We start from the raw sequence: 20,296 nt of genomic DNA, 5'->3' as shown, positions 1-20,296 counted from the left end.
TCTTGGTCTAGAGGAGGGCAAGCCCAGCCCAAGCCCAGCGGCAGAGCTAGCAGAGGTATTATACGAACTCGAACTTGACAACACAGCGGAAGCCGATTGTAAGCCGTATGAAGGCGCTTCCGGTGGTGATGACGGCGAGCGATTGAGATATTGCTGATACAGTGCCTGTTGTTGCTGATCGCGCTGGCGTAGCTGTGACGCATGCTGTGATACCTGGGCCTGCACTTGTGGCGGCGTCTGAGGGGTCTGCTGTGGCTGAAGTCTCGTCGGCGTCCTCGATTCGTTTGACGTGCGAAGAACTTGCTGTTGTTGCTGCATGGCTGATGCAGTGACAGGAGACATTGGCGGTTCAGGTGTGGGTCCGTGAAGGTTGCTGGATGACCGTCCTGATTCTTGAGATCCGCGGGATTCATTGGAGGCGGTTTCGATGGAGTTCTTGTCCTTCCCTTTATCCTTCCTGCGGCCAAAGAATCCGAGTACGCCTCCTTTCTTTTTCTCCTTTTTCTCCTTCGCTTCCTCATCCGTGGCGTCGCGCTCTTTGCGAAGCTTACCAGCCACCTGTGCAGGCTTCTGGACTGGGGTATTCGAGACTGGCTGAAGTGGCTTGTCTTTATTCTTGAGCTTCTTTTTCGACGCTTCTTCGAGAACTTCTATTTCCTCGCGAGTGCGTTGCCGCTCATCCTCCTGCTTCTGCATGATTGCGCTCGGGAGAAGGGGACCGCTTAATGCTGGGGCTTGCTTGACTGGGTCGTCACGAGCAATTGAAGGTGTTACGGAGAGTTTCCTCGTCTCGGTTGCCTCTGCGGGATCGATGCTCTTACTAGGAGACAACGGCGAAGGCGGGCGGACTTCAACGATGATACGATCGCGTGAAGTTTGATGGCGTAAAGCTTGTTGAGCAAGCGCCTGCCGCTCATCCTGCTCGGTTATTAGGATCTCTGGCTGCAGCCGTTGCACCTGGATCTGCGCCTGTTGTTTCTCGGGTGTGCCACCAGGCCGCAAAGCATCCGGCCGCATCAGCATCTGTTGCTCCATCTTCTTCTGCGCATTTTGTGCCTGCATGTCTTCTGCAACGCCATCATCCCAGCTCATTCCGTCGTCCGGCTCCATCTGCATGCTCATAGCATCCTGCTGCTCATCACGGCCCATCTGACCTTGGCGTTGCCGAACAAGCATTTCTTCCGCAAGGTCTGGGTCTTCTTCCTCATACGCGCCGTCATCCCACTCTACGTCGTCTTCGTCTTCATCTTCCTCATGCCATACAGCAGGGGGATAGCGGTGCACAGATCGTGCAGTTGTGAATGTGACACCTTTGCCCTGTCCAGCGCCTGTGGCCGGGAAACCAGGGGTAGGGGAGGGGGAGTGGTGCGAGCCAGCGCGAGAAGATAGGTTGTTCCGCACACGTTCGACATCTTCTTGGACTTCTTGTGGAGTCGGGTGTGCTAGCTGTAAAGGAAAATTATGAATTTGAAGCAGTTGGATGATGTAACACTCACATCTACGTTCCTGTGCTTGTTCAACCTGGCCAGACGCTCAAAAGGCGTTTCAATATTCTCTGCGGGAATATATCCGACATCCTGGGTCTTAAGCACACGAACAAGCCACCAATAACTATTACTGTCGTCCATAAGGAACAAGCTATCGCCCTTGACGACGCTGGCTTGACCTTCTACGGTAGCTGCGAAGCTGTGCAGCGAGTAGACCAAATCAAAGTCGATAGATTCATTTGGAATAGAAAGTGAAGACGAACGGTCGTCGTCTTCGTCCATGTACTCTATTTCGCGGTCTTCACCATCCGAGTCATCCTCTAGAACGGAATGCTCCTCGTCAGAGGCGCCTGCATAGGTATTGGTTGCATCTGCATGAGCGTGCATATGGGAAGATGCTGTATGGTCGTCTGCCATGATTTGGTCACGGAGGTCGAAAGTGTCCTGGCGTTTTGGTGAACGTCGTTGGTCTTGTGTTTGCATACTGTAGGTGATTAACAAAATATTAGCCTGAAAGGACGATCTATACGAGTACAATCAAAACATGAGAAACGAAAGACAGTCTGTGCGGGAGGGGAATAGTAGGGGAATATGATGTTCAACGTTGTCCTGGTGAATGTTGTTGATCGCGTTGAACTGTTCTTGGTGGCTGTGCAAATTTTCGATTTCCCACTGCTGAGCGCTGAACGACTACTAACCAAGTTCTATAGGATACTCTGTCCAGTGAAAGCTGACCCTAATACTGAAGGAACGAGCGGCCATGCTCTTTTGATCTCAGAGATCAAGGTATGTATTACAAGTAATAAGTAAACCATCTTCCTCCTAAGCAATCTAAGCGTACAGAACAGATATATACTGTAGTCAGTATTTGGTCACTATATTACACTAATGGTACGTCCCGAGTGGGGTTACTACACGGAGACCTCCTATGACCATCACGGCAAATATCCCCCAAACATAGACGGTATATTCGCCATGCGTGGACCGGCCTCCCGAGGACTCACCAAATATCTAAATGGCGTTGCTACTTGTCGCCACTGAATATCATAGGAAACACCGGGCGTTTGATACGAGGCGATATTAAGCAGATTGGGAAACACTGTAGCCAGGACGAACGCGGGAGATCTCGTTGTCGACACCTTCGAGTGTCCGACATGCAGCATTCGGAGAGCTGTTTGCTTGGGCCACGAATGATGGTCTCTGTCCGGTGCGCCTTCGCTCTGCCGGCCGGGGGGGAGTGCGGGCGTTTGGGTGGCATCGAAGGTTAAATGTAGGAGACGCAGGTGATCTACATCGCGAGGCTAATGAAAGCATTGCGGCGAAGGTGACAGTGGAATTGACCGTTTCCTTTGAGGCAAACCGTAAAATCGTGAATATCCGGCCAAGCAACTGCAATATCCTCGATGAAAGCATCATCAAGACAGTATTTTCCCATGGCGAAGAACTTGGCAGTCTTCAGCCTTCTGAACTTGAGCAAGGGCCGGAAAAGGTGGGAAGGAAGTGGGCTGTGCTCCTTGTTAAAGTCTTGATGCGGGGAACGTTCAATAGATATTTCTTCGAGAGCAAAGGATTGGCAAGACGTCTGCAGGGATAGTACGAGCTTGTCGACCTCTCCCGGTGTAGCATATTCAGTGTAATTGATGTTGATGCTTGATAAGTGTGGGGTGATAACGCGAAGAAGGAAGGATGTGCAAAGTTGCATGCGATCAGCGGTGAGCGTGAGGCGGTCTAGGGCGCTCAATTCAACTGGCATACCCGTTAATCGTGAGTCCTCCAGAACGCCGGATTCTTCATGCAAAGTAAGTGCCAGGACTTGTAGAGAACGCATTGCGCCCCGATATCAGCAATGCTATGCCTCGTCAGACACACGTTGCGGATTACGTCCAGCGTAATCAACTTTTCCAGCTTGTTAAGAGGGAGGTCGATGTGGCAAGGCGAATCGCCTGACTTGGCGGATATCACCAATTGCCGCAGGCCGGACGCTTCTGCCGGAAAGGCATCAACCAATTGCTGTACCTCATGCGCCGGGAGGCCTAACGGTACGCAAAAGGCAAGCATTTCTAATCCGGGCGAGAGGAACTGGCGAAGTAGCGAGAAGTTTGCACTAAACTCCGCAAGGTCAAACACTACTTGGAAATCCAATGCGACGAGGTTAGGGAAGAGCGAAGTGGGCGGAAACTGGGCGAAAAGTTGTTGTAGGACATCGCGATGCGGTGTTGGGGGGCGCTTGCGATGGCCAATGGGGTTGCTGACGAGCTTGCGTATCCTAGACGCGTTAATTCTGACGCGTTCCCATTCCGTGGGTAGCGGTTCGCGGGAAAGGCGCTGAAAATGGGAGGATGGTAAGCAGTGTCCCGTCACACAGCGAACACAACTCACTATCAGATTGTCATTTCCGACTTTCCAAGTGTCTTCAGGCAGACACATGATGAGGGGTCCCAAGTTCGACTGTGTACACCAGAGTATATCGAGGGCGGGAGAAGAGATAGCAGAACAAGTGCTTGCAAATTTTATGACGTCTGTCGCTCTCGTGACATTTTGCAAGATAGCGTGAACGATGTCGTCGACTAGTAAAGCGGGATGCATGGTTAACTCAGAAACTGTTGGTGATGCTCGACCGTTTGAACAATCCTTCATATATAGCCGCTGTTACAAACATCCACAGACCCACAGTGGTTCTGGCACCAGGCCTTGTTTGGGTGGATGGTCCGCTCTTGGAGTTCACAACATCGTTGGATCGATCGGGAGCAGATACAAGCCATTGTTCCACCTGCGGCACAGTCATTGTTCACCACTGCACAAATTTTAAATCACGGTGCATTGGGCTCGTACATCCACAGGGTACTTACTTACGGTGTTGCTGTGCAGCATCGCTGAAAGTAAGGTGAGCGCATAGAATTAAACACGTCAAAACTTGGAAACCTTACCAATTAACTTTGGGAGGAGAGCACCGGCAGGTACCGAATCTTTACATGTCCACTCTGCGCTTTGGTTATCCTCGGTACGAAGACAGCCAAAGGATTCTATAGGGCCAGTGCCAGAGGTCATCGACTGATCTCTGTCAATTGTCACAATTGACTCTCGATCCAAGCAATGGTCAGAGTCCGGTGGTCGTGTCCCAAGCGAGTGTCATAGTCAGAAAACGAACATCCATGCAGATATGTTGCGTAGGGGCCGTCGAGGAGAAGCATAAGATCCGTGAACGAAGAAGCGTTTAACAAGGCGCAACAGAGCAGGTTGAAAATCAAACTGGAGAATACGTCATGATGTCGAGTAGAGACAAGACCAGAGTGCGAGCACAAGAAGCAGGTACGATGCAAAGCATTTGAGGCACGGTATAATAATGTACTCGGTAGGTTCGACACGCCTGTAAATCACGACTGGAAAATGCTCCGGAAACTTTACATACGATTGTCATGTTCCCCCAGGTCTTCATTCAAGTATGCGATGAAATGATGAGTTCGGAAGGGATAGACGCCTGTGGTGTGTCAAAACTGCCGAACAAATTTGGATCTGCTAGACGTACCACCTTCTGCACCAAGCCCATCCCAAGTTTGATTGTCATGGGTCTGACCACGATGCGTACCAGAGTTCCTCGCCCAGGCGGCACGAAGATAAGCTCTCCGATGCGCCTCGTTGAAGGCCTTATCTCCGTGTCCCCCTGCATTGTGCATAAGCGTGACGGAAGGCGTATTTTGCATGATTGTATGTGTTAGACTATCTTGGAAGGACCCTGCAGTAATCGCCAAAGACGATCAGGATTCAGCATCAAGCGGGAAAACAAGTCCAAGTTTATCATGATCGTGTTGCAGAATTTGGAGCAGAGATAGAGAACTTGGGAAGGCGAAGGGGATCAACAACATGATGTGGGAGATCGGTTGTGCAGAAGGTCATGACGCTGGAGCGGTAGGCGACTGGAAATGAGCCTGCCTCTGGCAGACTGAGTTGGTGATGAAATGCCCGAAGACTCTACCATGATGTTGACTAAGCTCAACACACAAGTTGTGGGAAGCGGGAGGCAATAAGTAATCCATCTTCCTCCTACTGTAGAAACCCTCGCATGTACTCTTTTGAGAAGCAACGTGATTGCCCGTAGGGAGCCAGTGTTTCAGCTTGTGGGTCATCAGTGAATCTTGCTTTTGAAGCGAACACAAGATCATGTGCTTCTCTAGATTCTGGGGATATTAGTCTAACCACATGATAATGTTATACTCAAGTATACACCCGCAGGATCCTCATGAGCAGTGACATAGTACCAACCTGTCAACCCCCAAACTTCTAAGCGTCCCTCCTTCCCACCACCCACTTCCGGTCGTCCTAATGGATCGCTTACCCCCTCGAACCCCTCCACAAGGTCAGAAACATCGATAGCCCAATACGGGTTGGTCGGCGCGGAACATATCAGGCCTGATACGTGCAGGGGACACAAATGCGGAGAGGGGAAGGTGGAAGACGGTCGCTACCTCGGGCTGGGACATCGTGAGCGAGGAAGCGAGATAGAGGGCAAGGGGTCGTCTAGGGACCAGGTATCTGTTCCATGGGCGCCAGGTGGATATACAAAGTCCTGAGCTCCCAATTTAAGTCGGAAATAGCACTCATGGAGAGCGAGACCAAACGTACAACATAAGGCCATACCCTAAGACCCATCAGACTTCGCTCGGGCGGGCCAAATTGGCCAGAATATCGATCTGCCCAGCATTTAGACCTACTTTTCTTGAGTTTCTCTGAGCGCAGTGTCTAGAAACGAAGCGTCTGCCTACGCGTTCGGTTTAATAGGAAGCACACAGAGATTCTTGAATAGACTCACCTGGTCAACCCTTCCCCCAGGGAAGCTAGCAGCCATTCAGTATGTTGAGCTGCGGAATACTCGACAGCTCGAGGGTGGACCATACCTGACTTCGCCAGCGTGGGACCTCAGCTTTCCGCCTCGCAGCTCGAGTAGCACGCCAGGTACGCCGTCGACAACGGAACAAGGACTGCTGCATTGACTTCGCCTGGGATCACCACGTCTTGAACGTTGTTGCGTGCGCGATGAGGGCGCTCTGGAGCGTGCGTAGGGAGTTGCGGGTGAAGGGGGAGGTGAGGGATATAATGGAGGTAGTGGGGTGAACGTGGGTGGTTGATGCATGGGCTGCAGCTGTCATGAGCGTCCTGGACAACATCTCTCCATGATCCTACAAACAGACGAACTGCAGATAGACGCAGATACTTGGAGTACATGATGTAGTTAGGCTGTTCGCATTTTTCCGAGTGCATCGGGGCATGCCGCTTCACGTGCATAGCCTACATAGTACTTACTTACTTTAGCTATATGGGCGCTTGTTCTCTGACAGTGATGTGCACTGAGCTGACTTGAGTGAGGCAGCAGGTGGGAGGTTTCGATACTTACTAGAAACCATTAGGTGACTGATCGCATATACGTTCACCACCAGCAGGGTATCATGGACCTGTGCTCTATTCTCAAGGCTGTTGCACTGTACAGCCTCGCCGTGACTTTGGCTGGGAGTCGCTGTGAAATTCGTGGGTTCACTTAAGTACCACTAGTACCAGTTCCCTTCCGTGCGCCAGTGCTCAAATTTTCTGTTCTCTGCGCGCGTTTTGACTTTGAAATCATTTCATTTTGCACTTGTTGCGAGACTATTGGCAGTGAGATGAGGCAGTGCCTGTGTTGCGCCAATAGCATAGATCATGATGTTCTCGAGTGGCCCTGCACTGCTGTCCCCCTGGCAATCCTTGTCGATCCGTGTATCTCAAGAGTCTTTCCGATGCTCCGTAAGCTCGGGCGCGAGATGAGGGGGTATGCTCCATGTTCATCTTCTGTCTCCACCCCGCCGCTTACATCGTACCATCTTCAGGGCATCTGCGGTCGCCATCGTCCACGTCGGGACCTTGTGGATGGCTCGGGACGTGGAACTTGGGTCCCCTGTTCTTTAAACCGAGGACGCATACCAAGTAGCTCAATCTCTTGGTTGGGTTGAGGTTGCAGGAGTTTGACTGACGTTCTACCCCATTCGCCGATTATCCTCAGTGACGGCTGGGGTCTAGCAGCGGGCTTCCACGCTTCATGTATGTCTTTTTCTCGCTGCCTTCTTGCCTGCCTACTAACCGACGTCTACCACGCCCAGGTTTCATGCACGCCTTAAATCTTCAAGTTGCCGCCAGACACCATATGATACGTGCCTTGCTCGTAATGCTTACGGTATCCAGACAACTAACATTCTATTGACTGCGCCCAGGTCTGGCGGCGAGCTCACACCGGACGTTGCAAGTATGTCCTTTTCTCGCCGCCTTCTTGCCTGCCTACTAACCAACATCGACCACAGCCAGGTTTCAGTGCGCCTTGAGGTTTACCACTTGATGACTCAATGGAACGACAACCAGGTGCTGACCTTCGCGGGCGCCGTAAGTGGCGTGGACGGTGCGCAGGTGATAGGACTTGCGTCCTCTGATCCTCTTCAAATCGCGTTTGCTGGCCGCATTCGCCGAGGCTCTCAGCTCTCCGACTGCTCTCCACCCTGCATGCCTCCTCAGCATTTCCCCGGTCTAGTCACTGGCCCGCACGTGGCATAGGCACCCCAGCCCACGTCAACTCAAAATTCTCGTTGCTCCGTCAGCCCGGACGCGAGATGAGGGGGTAAGCTTCATTTTTACCTTCTCACTCCGTCACTGACGTTGCGCCATCTTCAGGACATCGGCGGTCGCTGTCGCCCACGTCGGGACCCTGTGGTGGCTCGGGCGTGAACCTCTGGACACCTGCTGTTAATACCGAGGACGCCCACGGGGTAGTTCTGAGGTTGCAAATATCTGGCTGATGTTCCGCCTCGTTCGCACCTCAGTGACGGCCGGTTCCGGGTGTGACATTGTTACCATATCAGTTTGCTTCCTCGCTAAGAAGCTCAAAGAGCCGAGGTCGTCAGCGCGAGTAAGCCCACCCCGGTTATACAAATAACAATGACAACACCACATAATCCGGACGATAAGAAGAATTAAGGGCGAACTGGATGAACGAGGTCACGCACAGGTGAGTCCTCCTTCCTTTTAGTCACTGGTAGTCTCCGAGTCAGTTGGAGACGCCATACGGTAACACTGAATGGAGTTCTCATTCAACGTTGTCACATGGAGTCTCTGAGCTGATCTAACAAGTGACGATTTATTCCCCTGAATGACTGGAACTGGACTTGCACACCACCACAACTACGATGTGGCTGCTCCTACGGCAATCTACGCGTTGCAATTGTAGTGTGAGCCAGCAACTTGACGTCTTTGTACTCCCCCTGGCCACACTCGTCTCACTATCGTGACAGCGCGCAGAGAGGCGATTCAAGATATTAGGGAGTATTCCGTAACATGTACGGAAGTTGGTGGTGACACAACCTGGTAGTGAGTGATGTGTCATTCGTTGTAACTTGTGGCGCGAGTTGAGCAACTTTTGTGATGTTGAGCTGCAAGTTGATGCGTGAGTTGTGAAAATTCCAATAGATGACGTGAAAAGGCCTGAAACGTTGGTTTGTTCCAGACAGCGGATTCGAGCTGGCATTGACCTTGCTTCAGGTGGCAATCTGCTGGCATTGTAGATATCGTCCATTCGAAACGGTGGATAGGTTCTTCCTAAACCGTAAATAACAATGTTCAGCACATAAAAGCAAGCCATCTTCCCACTGTTCCCTTCAGATTCATGTGATCCTATATCACATCTTCACACACAATGCGTTCTTCCTTTGTCCTCGCCGTTGTTGCTGCTTTGACAACAAGTTCAACAATATCTGCTGACAATGACTGTCCTTGGTTGTGCCTGTTCCAAAGGACTGCTGGTGTTTAACCACATGACTCATCAGCGTGGTAGTTCTTCGGATGCGTTTCATGGTTGCTTCACTCACAAGTCATGAAGCGGACTACACAACATACATCTTAGTTCAGTGCTTCCTGCTCAAGTTTGAGGGGGCAGAACACTACTAGTAATATTGAGTCCGCAATTTTTTCGAGTGTGCTTATGAGTTACTTGAAGGTATGGGATGCAGATTGGAGCTCGTTGGCAGCCAAACCATGTCTTCGAGGTGGCTGAAATGCGGAAAATCATCCATCTCGCAGTCAGCTGTCCAAACAATAGTTTCAGAAATGGCTCAAACTTGATCCTGGGATCCCATTCCAGCCGCGTATCTGCCGTCTGAAATTTCCAACAACACGCAGTGGTTGGTTTGTGCCTGACAGTGGACTCGAGCTGGCATTGACCTGCGTGGCGATCTGCTGGCATCGCAGATGTCATCCGTTGGAAAGGGTGGATAGGTTCTTCCTAAACCACGATGTTCAGCACATAAAAGTAAGCCATCTTCCTACTATCCCCTTTAGATTTATTTGATCCCATACCACATCCTCATAAACAATGCGTTTTTCCTTTGTCCTCGCCGTTGTCGCCGCTTTGACAGCAACAAGATCTGCGGCATCAATACTTGCCAGTGACCCTGACAATGACTGTCCTTGGTTGTGCCTGACTAAGGGTGACTGCAAGAAATGCTATGACTCGAGAGCATGTGTGAGTATGAGTAGTTTGCGTCCTGGATTTAACCACATGACTCACCGGTGTGGTAGTTCCTCTTCGGATGCGTTTCATGGGCCTAGCCTGACGCATGTCACCGCACTTTGAGAGGTTATTTAGGTTGGGGAATATGTTGGAAGTTATATAAGTGTGGTTGAAGTAAGAAAAAGCTGAAAAAAGTCGAAAAAGTAAACTCATGATTTCCTGATGACTCGAGCGGCAGTGAAATTTGTTCAGAAGCAAGCACATTGATCAACTTGGCAAGAAACCACTACTAAGTCACGCGTCGTGCTATCAAGTTGATCAATCATACTGTACCGATGCGAAAGCAGAAACGCGACTCGCTGTAGTTCACTGTCGTGACATGTCACTTTTTCACACATATTCCCATGTCCTACCACGCCGGTGAGTCACGGTTAAATCCAGGATGCGAACTACTCATACTCACATCCGAGTCGTTACCTATACCAAGGGCGCCTGACAAGATGCATTTTTCTCCCTCGCAGCAGGGATCCCAGTTGCAATAGATGCGACACCTACCACTGGTGTCAGCGTCACTGCGGCTGTCAATGGGACTGGCAGATATTGACGCTATTAAAGCAGCAACAACCGGGAGGACGAAGTAGAAACGTATCGTCTGTAAGGATGTGGTATGGAATCAGATAATTCTGACGGGAATTGTAGCGAAGGAATTGCAAACGAAAAGCGGAAAGAATTGCAAATGCGATAACGCGGTGGACGCCATATGTTCGGCGGGTCTTCATGCTTCAATGTTGCGTTGGGACCAGATAAATCTGAAGGGAACGGTAGGATGACGGCTTGCTTTTATGTGCTGAATATTGTTCTGGCAGAATTTTATAGCGATATAGGAAGAATCTATCTTACGGAAAACATAATTGATCCTTCCTCATATCTTCCTAAGATCTTGTGAACTTTGTTCACGCACGGTTATACGGACAGTCCGACCGTAACGTGGTTCGCGAACTATTAGTACTAACTACCAAACTCCCTTATGACCTCCGATAGGGTCAGTAAGAGTCTGATTCGAGATCGCTGCATGCACTGACAGACATGGTATATCATTGGTGCGAGCTTATATGATATTTCTGAGGTGGGGGGCGTTAAAGATGGCTCGCATTTATACCCTGAAAATTGTGTTGAGGTTGTTGAATATTGAGAATTGTAGGTCAATAAGTACACAGTCAATACTGTGTTCTCACTTCCAGGTCCACGAGGGGCATCCCGAACTGACACGCCTCACCAGGAAGCCACCAGCCACCTCGAACCCCTCGTCATAGCATTAACAAGCGCCGTAACCGCATTCACATTCACGATATCAGATTCCACTGGGGCAACTTCGTTGCATGTACTTATCGATGATACTCCATATATCCAGGGCAAGCACTAGTACTGGCCCGGTGGGGCGGGGCGTGTAGGAATGTGGACCCGCCTGCACCCGTATTTGAGGGGTGCTTTACCCAGGAGGGTGAGACGCTCTGCGACGATGTCTTCGTTCAATCTCCACACGTCCTAAATGCATTTAAATGCACGTCTGGGCGCTGAATATGCGCCGGCGGGAGTATGAGTTCTTGGTTTGAGAGCTGCATATCCATGCGGTTAGTCAATTATATTTTCCGTAAGATGGGTTCTTCCTGCGTCGCCATGAAGTTCTGCCAAACGAGTTTTAGTTAGACCCTAACCAAAGCAGGATCACACGGAGATCCCGACGCATAGCGTACCGTGTCGCTAAGTAGACACAAACACGAGTCCGACTTGGGGAATTTTGACGTTTGAAGTTTGAAACAGAGGCAAGCTGGGCCAGAGGTACGGATTTGCAACAACAGCTGTATACTGACGCCTTCCGAATGACTGCCTCACGACTAGCTAGTGATTATGTATGCGACACTTCAAGTTGTGAAATCGTGTGACAGTGACACGCTAAGTATCTTTGCCTTGGACCACGACGAGGACCGCATAATTCTCATATTCTGATTTATACGAATCAGATAACATTGAGGGTGCTACGCCTGTTCACATAAATGTGCGAACCCCTCCCACCTCACCCTGGGGGAATAATGCATTACCATTGTAATTACAAGATACAGCTATTGCATTAACAATTGTAATGGCTAATGAATTAATTTTTGATCTTAGTAAGAGGGGGTTAGATGTTAGATTGTTAAATGTTAGAGGTTTGTTAGAGGTTAGATGTTAGATGTTAGATGTTAGATGTTAGAGGGTTAGTGGTTAGTGGTTAGTGGTCAGTGGTTAGGTGGTTAGTGGTTAGTTAGGGTTAGCCAGGATTATATTCTGCCTCATGCCTCGGAGGTTAGATGTTATGTAATGTTATGTAAGAGGTTGCTGATAGTTACAATGGTTAATGCAATACATTTGTCTTGTAACCATCATGCATTTGTCTTGTAACCATCATGCATTTAATGCATTAAAACTACAGGATAGCCTGCCCCTCCACCAATATGCAGATTTGCAGACGGAAGCAAGACTCTGCAAATTGATGGGGTGATGATCAGATATATCATGTAAATGTGATGTATAATTTTTATGGCAGATATGCTACTAATAATATGAGGCTGGGATGTATCATGGTACATCTGATATATTAATCACTGGTGGTGGGTGATGTACCACGCTCTGTTGCTATCACTAGCTGGTGTATCATCGAGTCATGGTTGACCTGTTACTGTTCCGGAATTGATCGGTTCCCAAACTCAAGAAGAACAAGGTATGTGCAAGGTGATGTTACTTAGTCATGCCTGACCCCCAGGACCTCCTCGCTTAGAAATACTCATCTGAACAGCTGGGTTTCTAACCCGAACATACTCCTGGCTTTGAAACCATCGCTGCCGCATTACTTCTCTTCCTTCCTCCCATCGTTCAGAGCACCGCATCGCTTATGCTGTTACGGGAAAGCCCGGCTTTCCCAACAGTGCACTTGATAGGGTCGATCCCGTGTCTGCTTCATGGAGCACCAGGACAATGGAAGACTGAATGGAGGCTGTCCATCCAGAATGACTGACTGAAGTTTCAAAGAAGAAGCTAGAGTCGTATATCACAAGTGAAGATCAAGTTAGAGAATACATGGTCTAACTACTGTGGTATATATAGGTATCGTCCTATGAGTTCAGGGTAGGCTTGGGTAGCCAGAAAGCGTCCCAACTAGGTAAGCGTCTATATGAGTCATAAGGACTCAGAGATAAGGGTACCAGTTCATCGGTAAGGGTCCAGGGTATGGTACCGGCACAGCGGTAGGTGTCCAAGTCAGATAACGCTATCTGTCATGATAAGCGATAGGATAAACGATAGTCAGTACCAGTGTATCGGTAGAGGCGATAAGGGAGAAGCGCGCGGCTTCTATTGATCCCGGTCTAGGTCGGTTCCAGAGCTGTCTTGCTCTCAACAGCTGTCATGCTGTGCTCTGCAGTTTAGTCACGTGCCGGTGACGTCATCTGTCATGTGTTGTGATGCGGTTGTGACGGCGATGTTTGGTGGAGACGATAGGGGTCCGAGGGTCCCTGTAACATATGCCCTTCACTGCACCAAGCACTTGACGGCGTGTTCGTCCTTCTCCAACGCTTAACGACACTCTCGTCCTTATTTCAACTTTGATAATTATATTGCAGTCACAGATGGCTAAGGTATGGTACTAGGTGACTGTGCTTGGGATGCTGTGTTGCTTGTGGAGAGCACGGGGGCAGGTACATCGTATGATGATGTTTCAGCTGCATGCTGATAATTGAGTGCCCCAGCCAGAGAACTATATGATGAGACTCTGATGCGGCGTTCTGAGTTGTCTGCGATTGTGAGTGGTGGCGGGGACTGAATTGTCGTGGGTCGGTAGTCTATGATGCGAGCACCCGATACTAATGCAAATGACAGCACACTAAATGTGCTGATTTGCGCTGGATATGGTGGTTTGGGGAGCGAGAATGACGGCAGTTGCACTGTTGGCATCGCCGTGTCAGGATGCAGAGGTGCTGTATCTTGTACTGTTGGCATCGTGACGGCATGCACCATAGCAGGTTGTGGAGGTGTGCCCTGCATTGCATGCACTATGTGAGGAGGGGCGTTTCTGTTGCACTCGAGCTGACGAAAATGAACTAGTGTTTAGAGTCATAATATAAGTTTGTACTTTGTCACATAATGCACTATTTCCCGCGTTGAATATAAGTTGTGCCTTGGTCTCGAGTTGATACACCAAATGTGGTGTGAACATCCATACTGTTTGTTGCTCCCTGGTCGTATCTCATGCCTTTCATGAGGCCGGTTATAAGAGTCAAGTGAATACCTTCGCAATATGCATTACAATGAGATTGGTCGTTGCCGTTGGTCATTGCGGGTGATGCTTTCTAAAAAGTGAGAGGTATCAGGCTTGCTGGCTGATGTATTCAAGTTGCCGGAAATGCGAATTTCGTTTCTTCTGCTCACCTTTATTACTCGCAACTAGTGTATTATAACCATCATCAGCTGATGGATCTGCATGGTTTGGTACTGCGAGTGCACCACGACTGAGTTGCAGCAACGCCCAATGGATACGTGGAGCTTTTTCCATACTTTGAGGATTATTGCAGCACCCTGACAAGCTCAGCTTTGATACAGCCTCGGTGAGGCGGCGCTGTTCATACTCTTCGTCAGTTCTCTTGTGACTCTATTACGTAACGAGGCACGAGCGAAGAACTAGAGTTTAGTCTTTGCGCGAAGCAACGGGTGCAGTACGAACCCTTTGCCTTCGTACTGCAACGGTCCCTCTCAGCTCAGTCGTCCTCAATGACTTCGTCTCTTTTCTTTTCTTTTCTTTCTCCACAGCTACGTATCCTTCACATTGCATTTCCTTTTCTATTCTCTCTCCCGGAACAACATTGAATGAACTTCCGTTTTCTCCCGGCTCCACATGGACCACATTCTCGCTGACCCAGCGCTTGAGGCGCAACCCAATTTCGAGTCTGCTGCATATGCAGGGTGGCTTAACACACTCACTATAGGAGGAACAACCAGAGAGGATGCTCTCGCGCAGATGGCAGAAGGTTGGAGGATTGAGCGCCAGGAGCACATTGACCTCTGGCAACAACAAAGTGAAGCAGATGCCCGTGCACAGCGGGATCGGGAAGAGCTCAATTGAGCCGAGAAGGAAGCCGAAGAGCAAGAAGAACGGCGTGAAGCCGAGAAGAAGAAACCCAAGATTAACGACTTTGACACCAACACAACCGTCGCAGACGTTCTCATCCCATGTCCTTCCCAGTTCGCCCTACAGAAAATAAAAAACATGGAGTATGTAGAATTATGGTATTTTAGTCCAGACGGCTGTCGCAATGCCTCTGACAACTCCAGGTCCTCTTCTGAAGATGCCTACAGCTTTGCAAAAGTCGAGGGCATGGTTGCCCTCAAACCAGTCGCATCATTCAAAGCTTTGCAAAAAGCTCTGCAAGACCACGACCTCTCCTGGCGGCAATTTGACCTGGCGAAAACCAGCTTCCTCGTCCATCTCAAGAAGTGCAACTGGCCGGAGAAGCACCAGCAGGCTCTAGCCATGTTTTTCATGCTCATTACCAACCACGAACATCGAATGCACTCACATGGGGAGAAGACCCTGCTTTGTTATGCAGGATTCGTACGTCGTGAATGGCACGACCGCCTCACCCAAAACCAGGGATTCAATATCGGTATTTTCAACAACGCTCTTTACAACACCCTATCAGACGATGTCTGGGAGGCGGAGCGAGACAAAGGCATTAAAATGGTACACCCATCACTCCCAACATCCAAACTCGTAACTAACACAACTCTTCCTTCCCTTTCACATAACCTGCTGACCCGACGTCCTGCTCCCGCTTGCTTAACTCCTGCCCTTGCTTGCTGTGCTCATACCACACCTTGCTCGCTTCACTTGCGCTACACCCTGCACGCCACATCAGAAAAGCCAGCAGTCTTTTCCAACGGGTGCAGGTCAATCCGGGCCATCAGCCTGCGCCCTCTGTCTCGGCCGATTCCGTCACAACATCCACAAGTGTGAATCCGAGTTCCTTTGGGACAAACAGACCAAAACTCGGTGCCACCGAAATGCGGAGGGGCATCTCGTCAATCCAGACGGATGTGAACTCTGCTACAACTGGCAAAGACCGAAGGGGTGCTCAAGCACCTCTCGTTCTCACGTACACAAATGTTCAGGATGCGGAGCGAAGAGCCACGGAGCTCAAGAATGTCCTCAAAGTGAGAATGTCTAATGCTATCACTCCCTATCACCCCGAAGTCTGGTTGCACTTCCTTAATTCCACAAACCTTATCCATAAATATGCACATATACCAAACAGTTTACGTATTGGCTTCATGGGGAGCATCCCCAATATATCTCACACCTACACCCCACCTAATAGCACTTCCCTCCTCGAACACCATAGCGCTTTCACTACCATACTTAATCGGGAATATCTCACGGGACGATATATCGGACCGCTATCAAGATCCGAAACCAAGACACTCATTGGTCATTTCCAGACAGCCCCCCTTTCCATGGTCCCAAAACCAGGGAAACCAGGGAAAATTTGGCTGGTACAGAACCTTTCATTTCCCCTCCATCCTTCCCCTACGGTATCTTCTATTAATTCCTCAGTTGATTCAAACCTATATCCCTGTACATGGGGCACAGCAGCAACCATCTGCCTCCTCGTCTGGTCCCTTCCACCAGGTTCGCAAGCTGCTGTACGTGACATTGCCGAAGCATATCGCACGATCCCACTCCACCCATCTCAATGGCCGGGACTCGTGGTCAGAACGGGAACCAACAGCTTTGCAATCGACTCAAGTTTTTGCTTTGGTTTCTCCCCATCTGCAGGCACCTACGGTGAAGTGGCAGATGAAGGTGCAGATATCTTTAGGTCCCAGGGAATGGGTCCCGTGTCCAAATGGGTCGATGACCACTTCTTCATACACATTCGTCGCGAACATCTGGACAGTTATAATAGCCTCTGAAAATCTCGTGCTGCCATCATCGCACAGAACGGAGGGCTCCTGGTGGACAGGGGTCGAAAATGGTATCGGGGATCCACCATGCCAAATGGCCGAGTCGAAGAGTACGACGAAGACCAAGCTTTCCCCATCCAAGATCTATCATCTACCTCACCACGGTCCCCCGAAGACGCCTTGTTCACCTACTGCTTTGACGACATTGACCGGCTATCCAAACTCCTCGGAATTCCATGGGAGCTGGCGAAAGACATTGTCTTCTCGTCATGTGCACCCTTCATTGGATTTCTCTGGGATCTGGCGACCCACACCGTCTCGATCCCACAGAAGAAGAAGGAAAAATACCTGGCGGCCATCCAGGAATGGGAGACCCAACCCACCCACACCCTACAAGAAGTCCAGCAACTATACGGAAAGCTACTCCATGCCTCCTTGGTTCTCCCAGCAGGGCGAGCTTACCTCGTATCTTTCGAATCCATGTTTTCCATCTTCCGTGACCGTCCGCACATGCCACGTACCCCTCCCAAACACACAGCCGAAGATCTCTGATGGTGGAAAGCCAACCTCGCACAATCCGACGTCTCCCGCCCCATCCCTGGACCCATTGAAGTCATTGAACCCGCGGCTTACTCTGACGCTAGCTCAGGCACTGGCATCGCGATATGGATCAAAGGCAGATGGCGGGCCTGGCGTCTCCTCCCGGGCTGGAAAGCCGATGACCGGGACATCGGATGGGCGGAAGCAGTTGGAATGGAGCTCCTCATCCTCGCACTCACTGCTCACTGCCCAGAAGGCAATTGCATCAAAATTTTCAGCAACAATTGAGGTGTTGTTGAAGGTTGGTGGAAGGGACGGAGCCGCAACAAGGCTACCAACACAGTATTCAAGCGAATCCACGAGATCGCAGCATCTTCGCAATGCTCTTTCCTCACCTGCTACGTACCCAGCGCACACAACCCTGCAGATGGCCCCTCCAGAGGCATCTATCCGCCTCTATCCCAACTTCTCCCCCCAATCCCCATCCCTCATCCCCTTCGGAAGCTCATCACCGACTTTGACAGTCCCGTGCTCCCTTCTGAACGCAGGTCTCGCAGTGCAGTCATCAAAACGCCATCAAATGCCAATAACGAGCACCGCCATCGCACCCACATCAATGACGAGCTCCAACATCAGGGAGAAGAACTCTTCAAAGCGACGCAAACTTAGTAAGTCCGAAATTTTGAGTTTCAGGCCTCCCTTCCTCAATCTGGCGCATCTAGCCACAATCTATCCCGCTAAACTCACGCCACAAGAATCTACACTGTGCCCTCATTGCACAGCAAAAGAGCGGCTTCGCCTCTGGCGCCCAGCAAATTCACGCTCAGCATCATCACCCCTCCCGCATGTCAACGCACAGTGCATACAAGACGTCATGATCCACGCATGGGCAAGCAGTACCCAAGAAGTCTACGGCAGCGGCATCCTCGCATTTCACGTGTACTGCAACTCGAAATCCATCAATGAAGCATCACGAGTCCCCGCATCTTCCGACCTCATTTCGGCCTTCATTTCCGACCTAGCAGGATCCTATTCGGGCAGCACCATAGGTAACTACGTCCACGGCATTTGTGCATGGCACATCCTACACGGAAAAGAGTGGCCTGATTCAGTGACCGACAACCAGATAATCACAATGCTGAAGGCCACCAAGAACCTCACCCCTCAAACATCGAAATGGAAGAAGTGTCAACCTTACATGATAGATTTCATCACCCACCTTCTGCAAAAGCTGGATTCCAAGGACCCTCTTGACGCCGCAGTAGGCAGTTGCCTCACAACAGCCTTTTATTCCATCGCTAGGGCAGGGGAATTCACAGTTCCCAACCTATCATCCTTTGACCCAGCAATCCACGTGAAGCGCTCTGATATCCGTGCAGAAAACGGATTGAAACGGCCTCGCAACCACCGTTTTCCATCTCCCGCGCACAAAGTCATCACAAATCGGCGGCGAAGACGTCTTCTGGGCCAAGCAACACGGCCCTACAGACCCAAGCACAGCACTGGCCAACCACTTTCACATCAATAACCCCCCCACACGATAAAGCCCTCTTCGCATACAAATTCGGAAACCCTTACCGCCCCCTGACAAAACGAGATTCATATCTCGCCTCGCCGAAGCAGCCAAGGATGCCGGCTTAGAGCCGCTACAGGGCCACGCCATCAGGATAGGTGCTACCCTGGAATACCTCCTCCGAAACATTCCATTCGACGTTGTGAAAACAATGGGTCGCTGGGCCAGCAACGCTTTTCAGCTCTACCTTTGCAACCACGCTCAGATACTCGCACCATACCTTCAAGCCACCCCAATCCTACAAGACGAATTTCTACGGTACACAATGCTGCGCCAACGTTGACGCACCACGTGAGTACTCGTCCCTTCTCCTACTGTCCTGGGTATCTGCGGTTCGCTCGATGCGTCGTCAGGACTCCTACCATTATGGGATTCACAGCTCACCTTTTCTTGCACAGGATGCAGCTCGGGACCGGGAGGCGCTTCGCGCCTTCGCCCAAATCGCTCAGACCGTCGTCTCTGTCACTCGTAGTCAGAACCCCGCATTGTAATAGTTACATCTATACATTGTGCTTCATCAGTTCCTCGATTAGTCTGCACAACGAGCGACTCGCAAAGAAGGTAAATAAAGTTACATTCGAACAATAAAACACTTGACATTTATTCTACTACCACAGCTGCACGTAACACATCACTACAGCATCAAATCCACCGCCCATCCGCCCCTCTCAGGCTCCTCAGTGTTGCTGATGATGCACACATCGAGCTCGCAAGTCCAACGTCTTCGACGGAGCAGGACATATTGCATTCACTTGCAGAGGGCAGAGGGATCACATCCTACGAGCATATTAGGCTATTAGAGTTGTGTGGAAACTGTGAACGAATGTTTGCAGCGAGTGCATTGCGGGTGCACATCTTAACGTGCTCGAAAGATTGAATATTGTTATATAGTGCCTCGGTCAAGCTTGAGTCTGGCTTATTAGATTTTTCATGTTACGTGTAGGCGAGGAGGTCCTGGGGGTCAGGCATGACTAAGTAATGTCACCTTGCACGTACCTTGTTCTTCTTGAGTTTGGGAACCGATCAATTCCGGAACAGTAACAGGTCACTCATTACTCGGACATTGTAGTTTGCTCATGTAGTCAAAGGTCATGTACCTTCTACAATGATAGGTAATCAATACATCATAACGACACTGTCGCCTGACCACCGCTATGATCGCCGCGCAGTCGAACTTATTGCTCGATA

General features: G+C 50.1%; 1 protein-coding gene across 1 annotated transcript; it reads right to left on the bottom strand.

The window, feature by feature from the left end:
• Window positions 1-13,671: 13,671 nt before the first annotated feature.
• EDB91DRAFT_1089120 (uncharacterized protein) lies at window positions 13,672-15,567 on the bottom strand (the record flags this gene model as incomplete). Its single annotated transcript, XM_041316556.1, has 5 exons — window positions 13,672-14,138; window positions 14,467-14,686; window positions 14,759-14,981; window positions 15,012-15,283; window positions 15,505-15,567. The coding sequence occupies 5 exons, from the start codon at window positions 15,565-15,567 to the stop codon at window positions 13,672-13,674; spliced, it is 1,245 nt and encodes a 414-aa protein (XP_041168771.1).
• Between the last annotated feature and the right edge of the window lie 4,729 nt (window positions 15,568-20,296).

Source organism: Suillus paluster, assembly GCF_016628075.1.
Source record: "Suillus paluster strain FC165 chromosome Unknown EDB91scaffold_284, whole genome shotgun sequence".
NCBI lineage: Eukaryota > Fungi > Basidiomycota > Agaricomycetes > Boletales > Suillaceae > Suillus > Suillus paluster.
The sequence above is the reverse complement of the archived record's forward strand: the minus strand, read 5'-3'. Positions and strand labels throughout refer to the sequence as shown.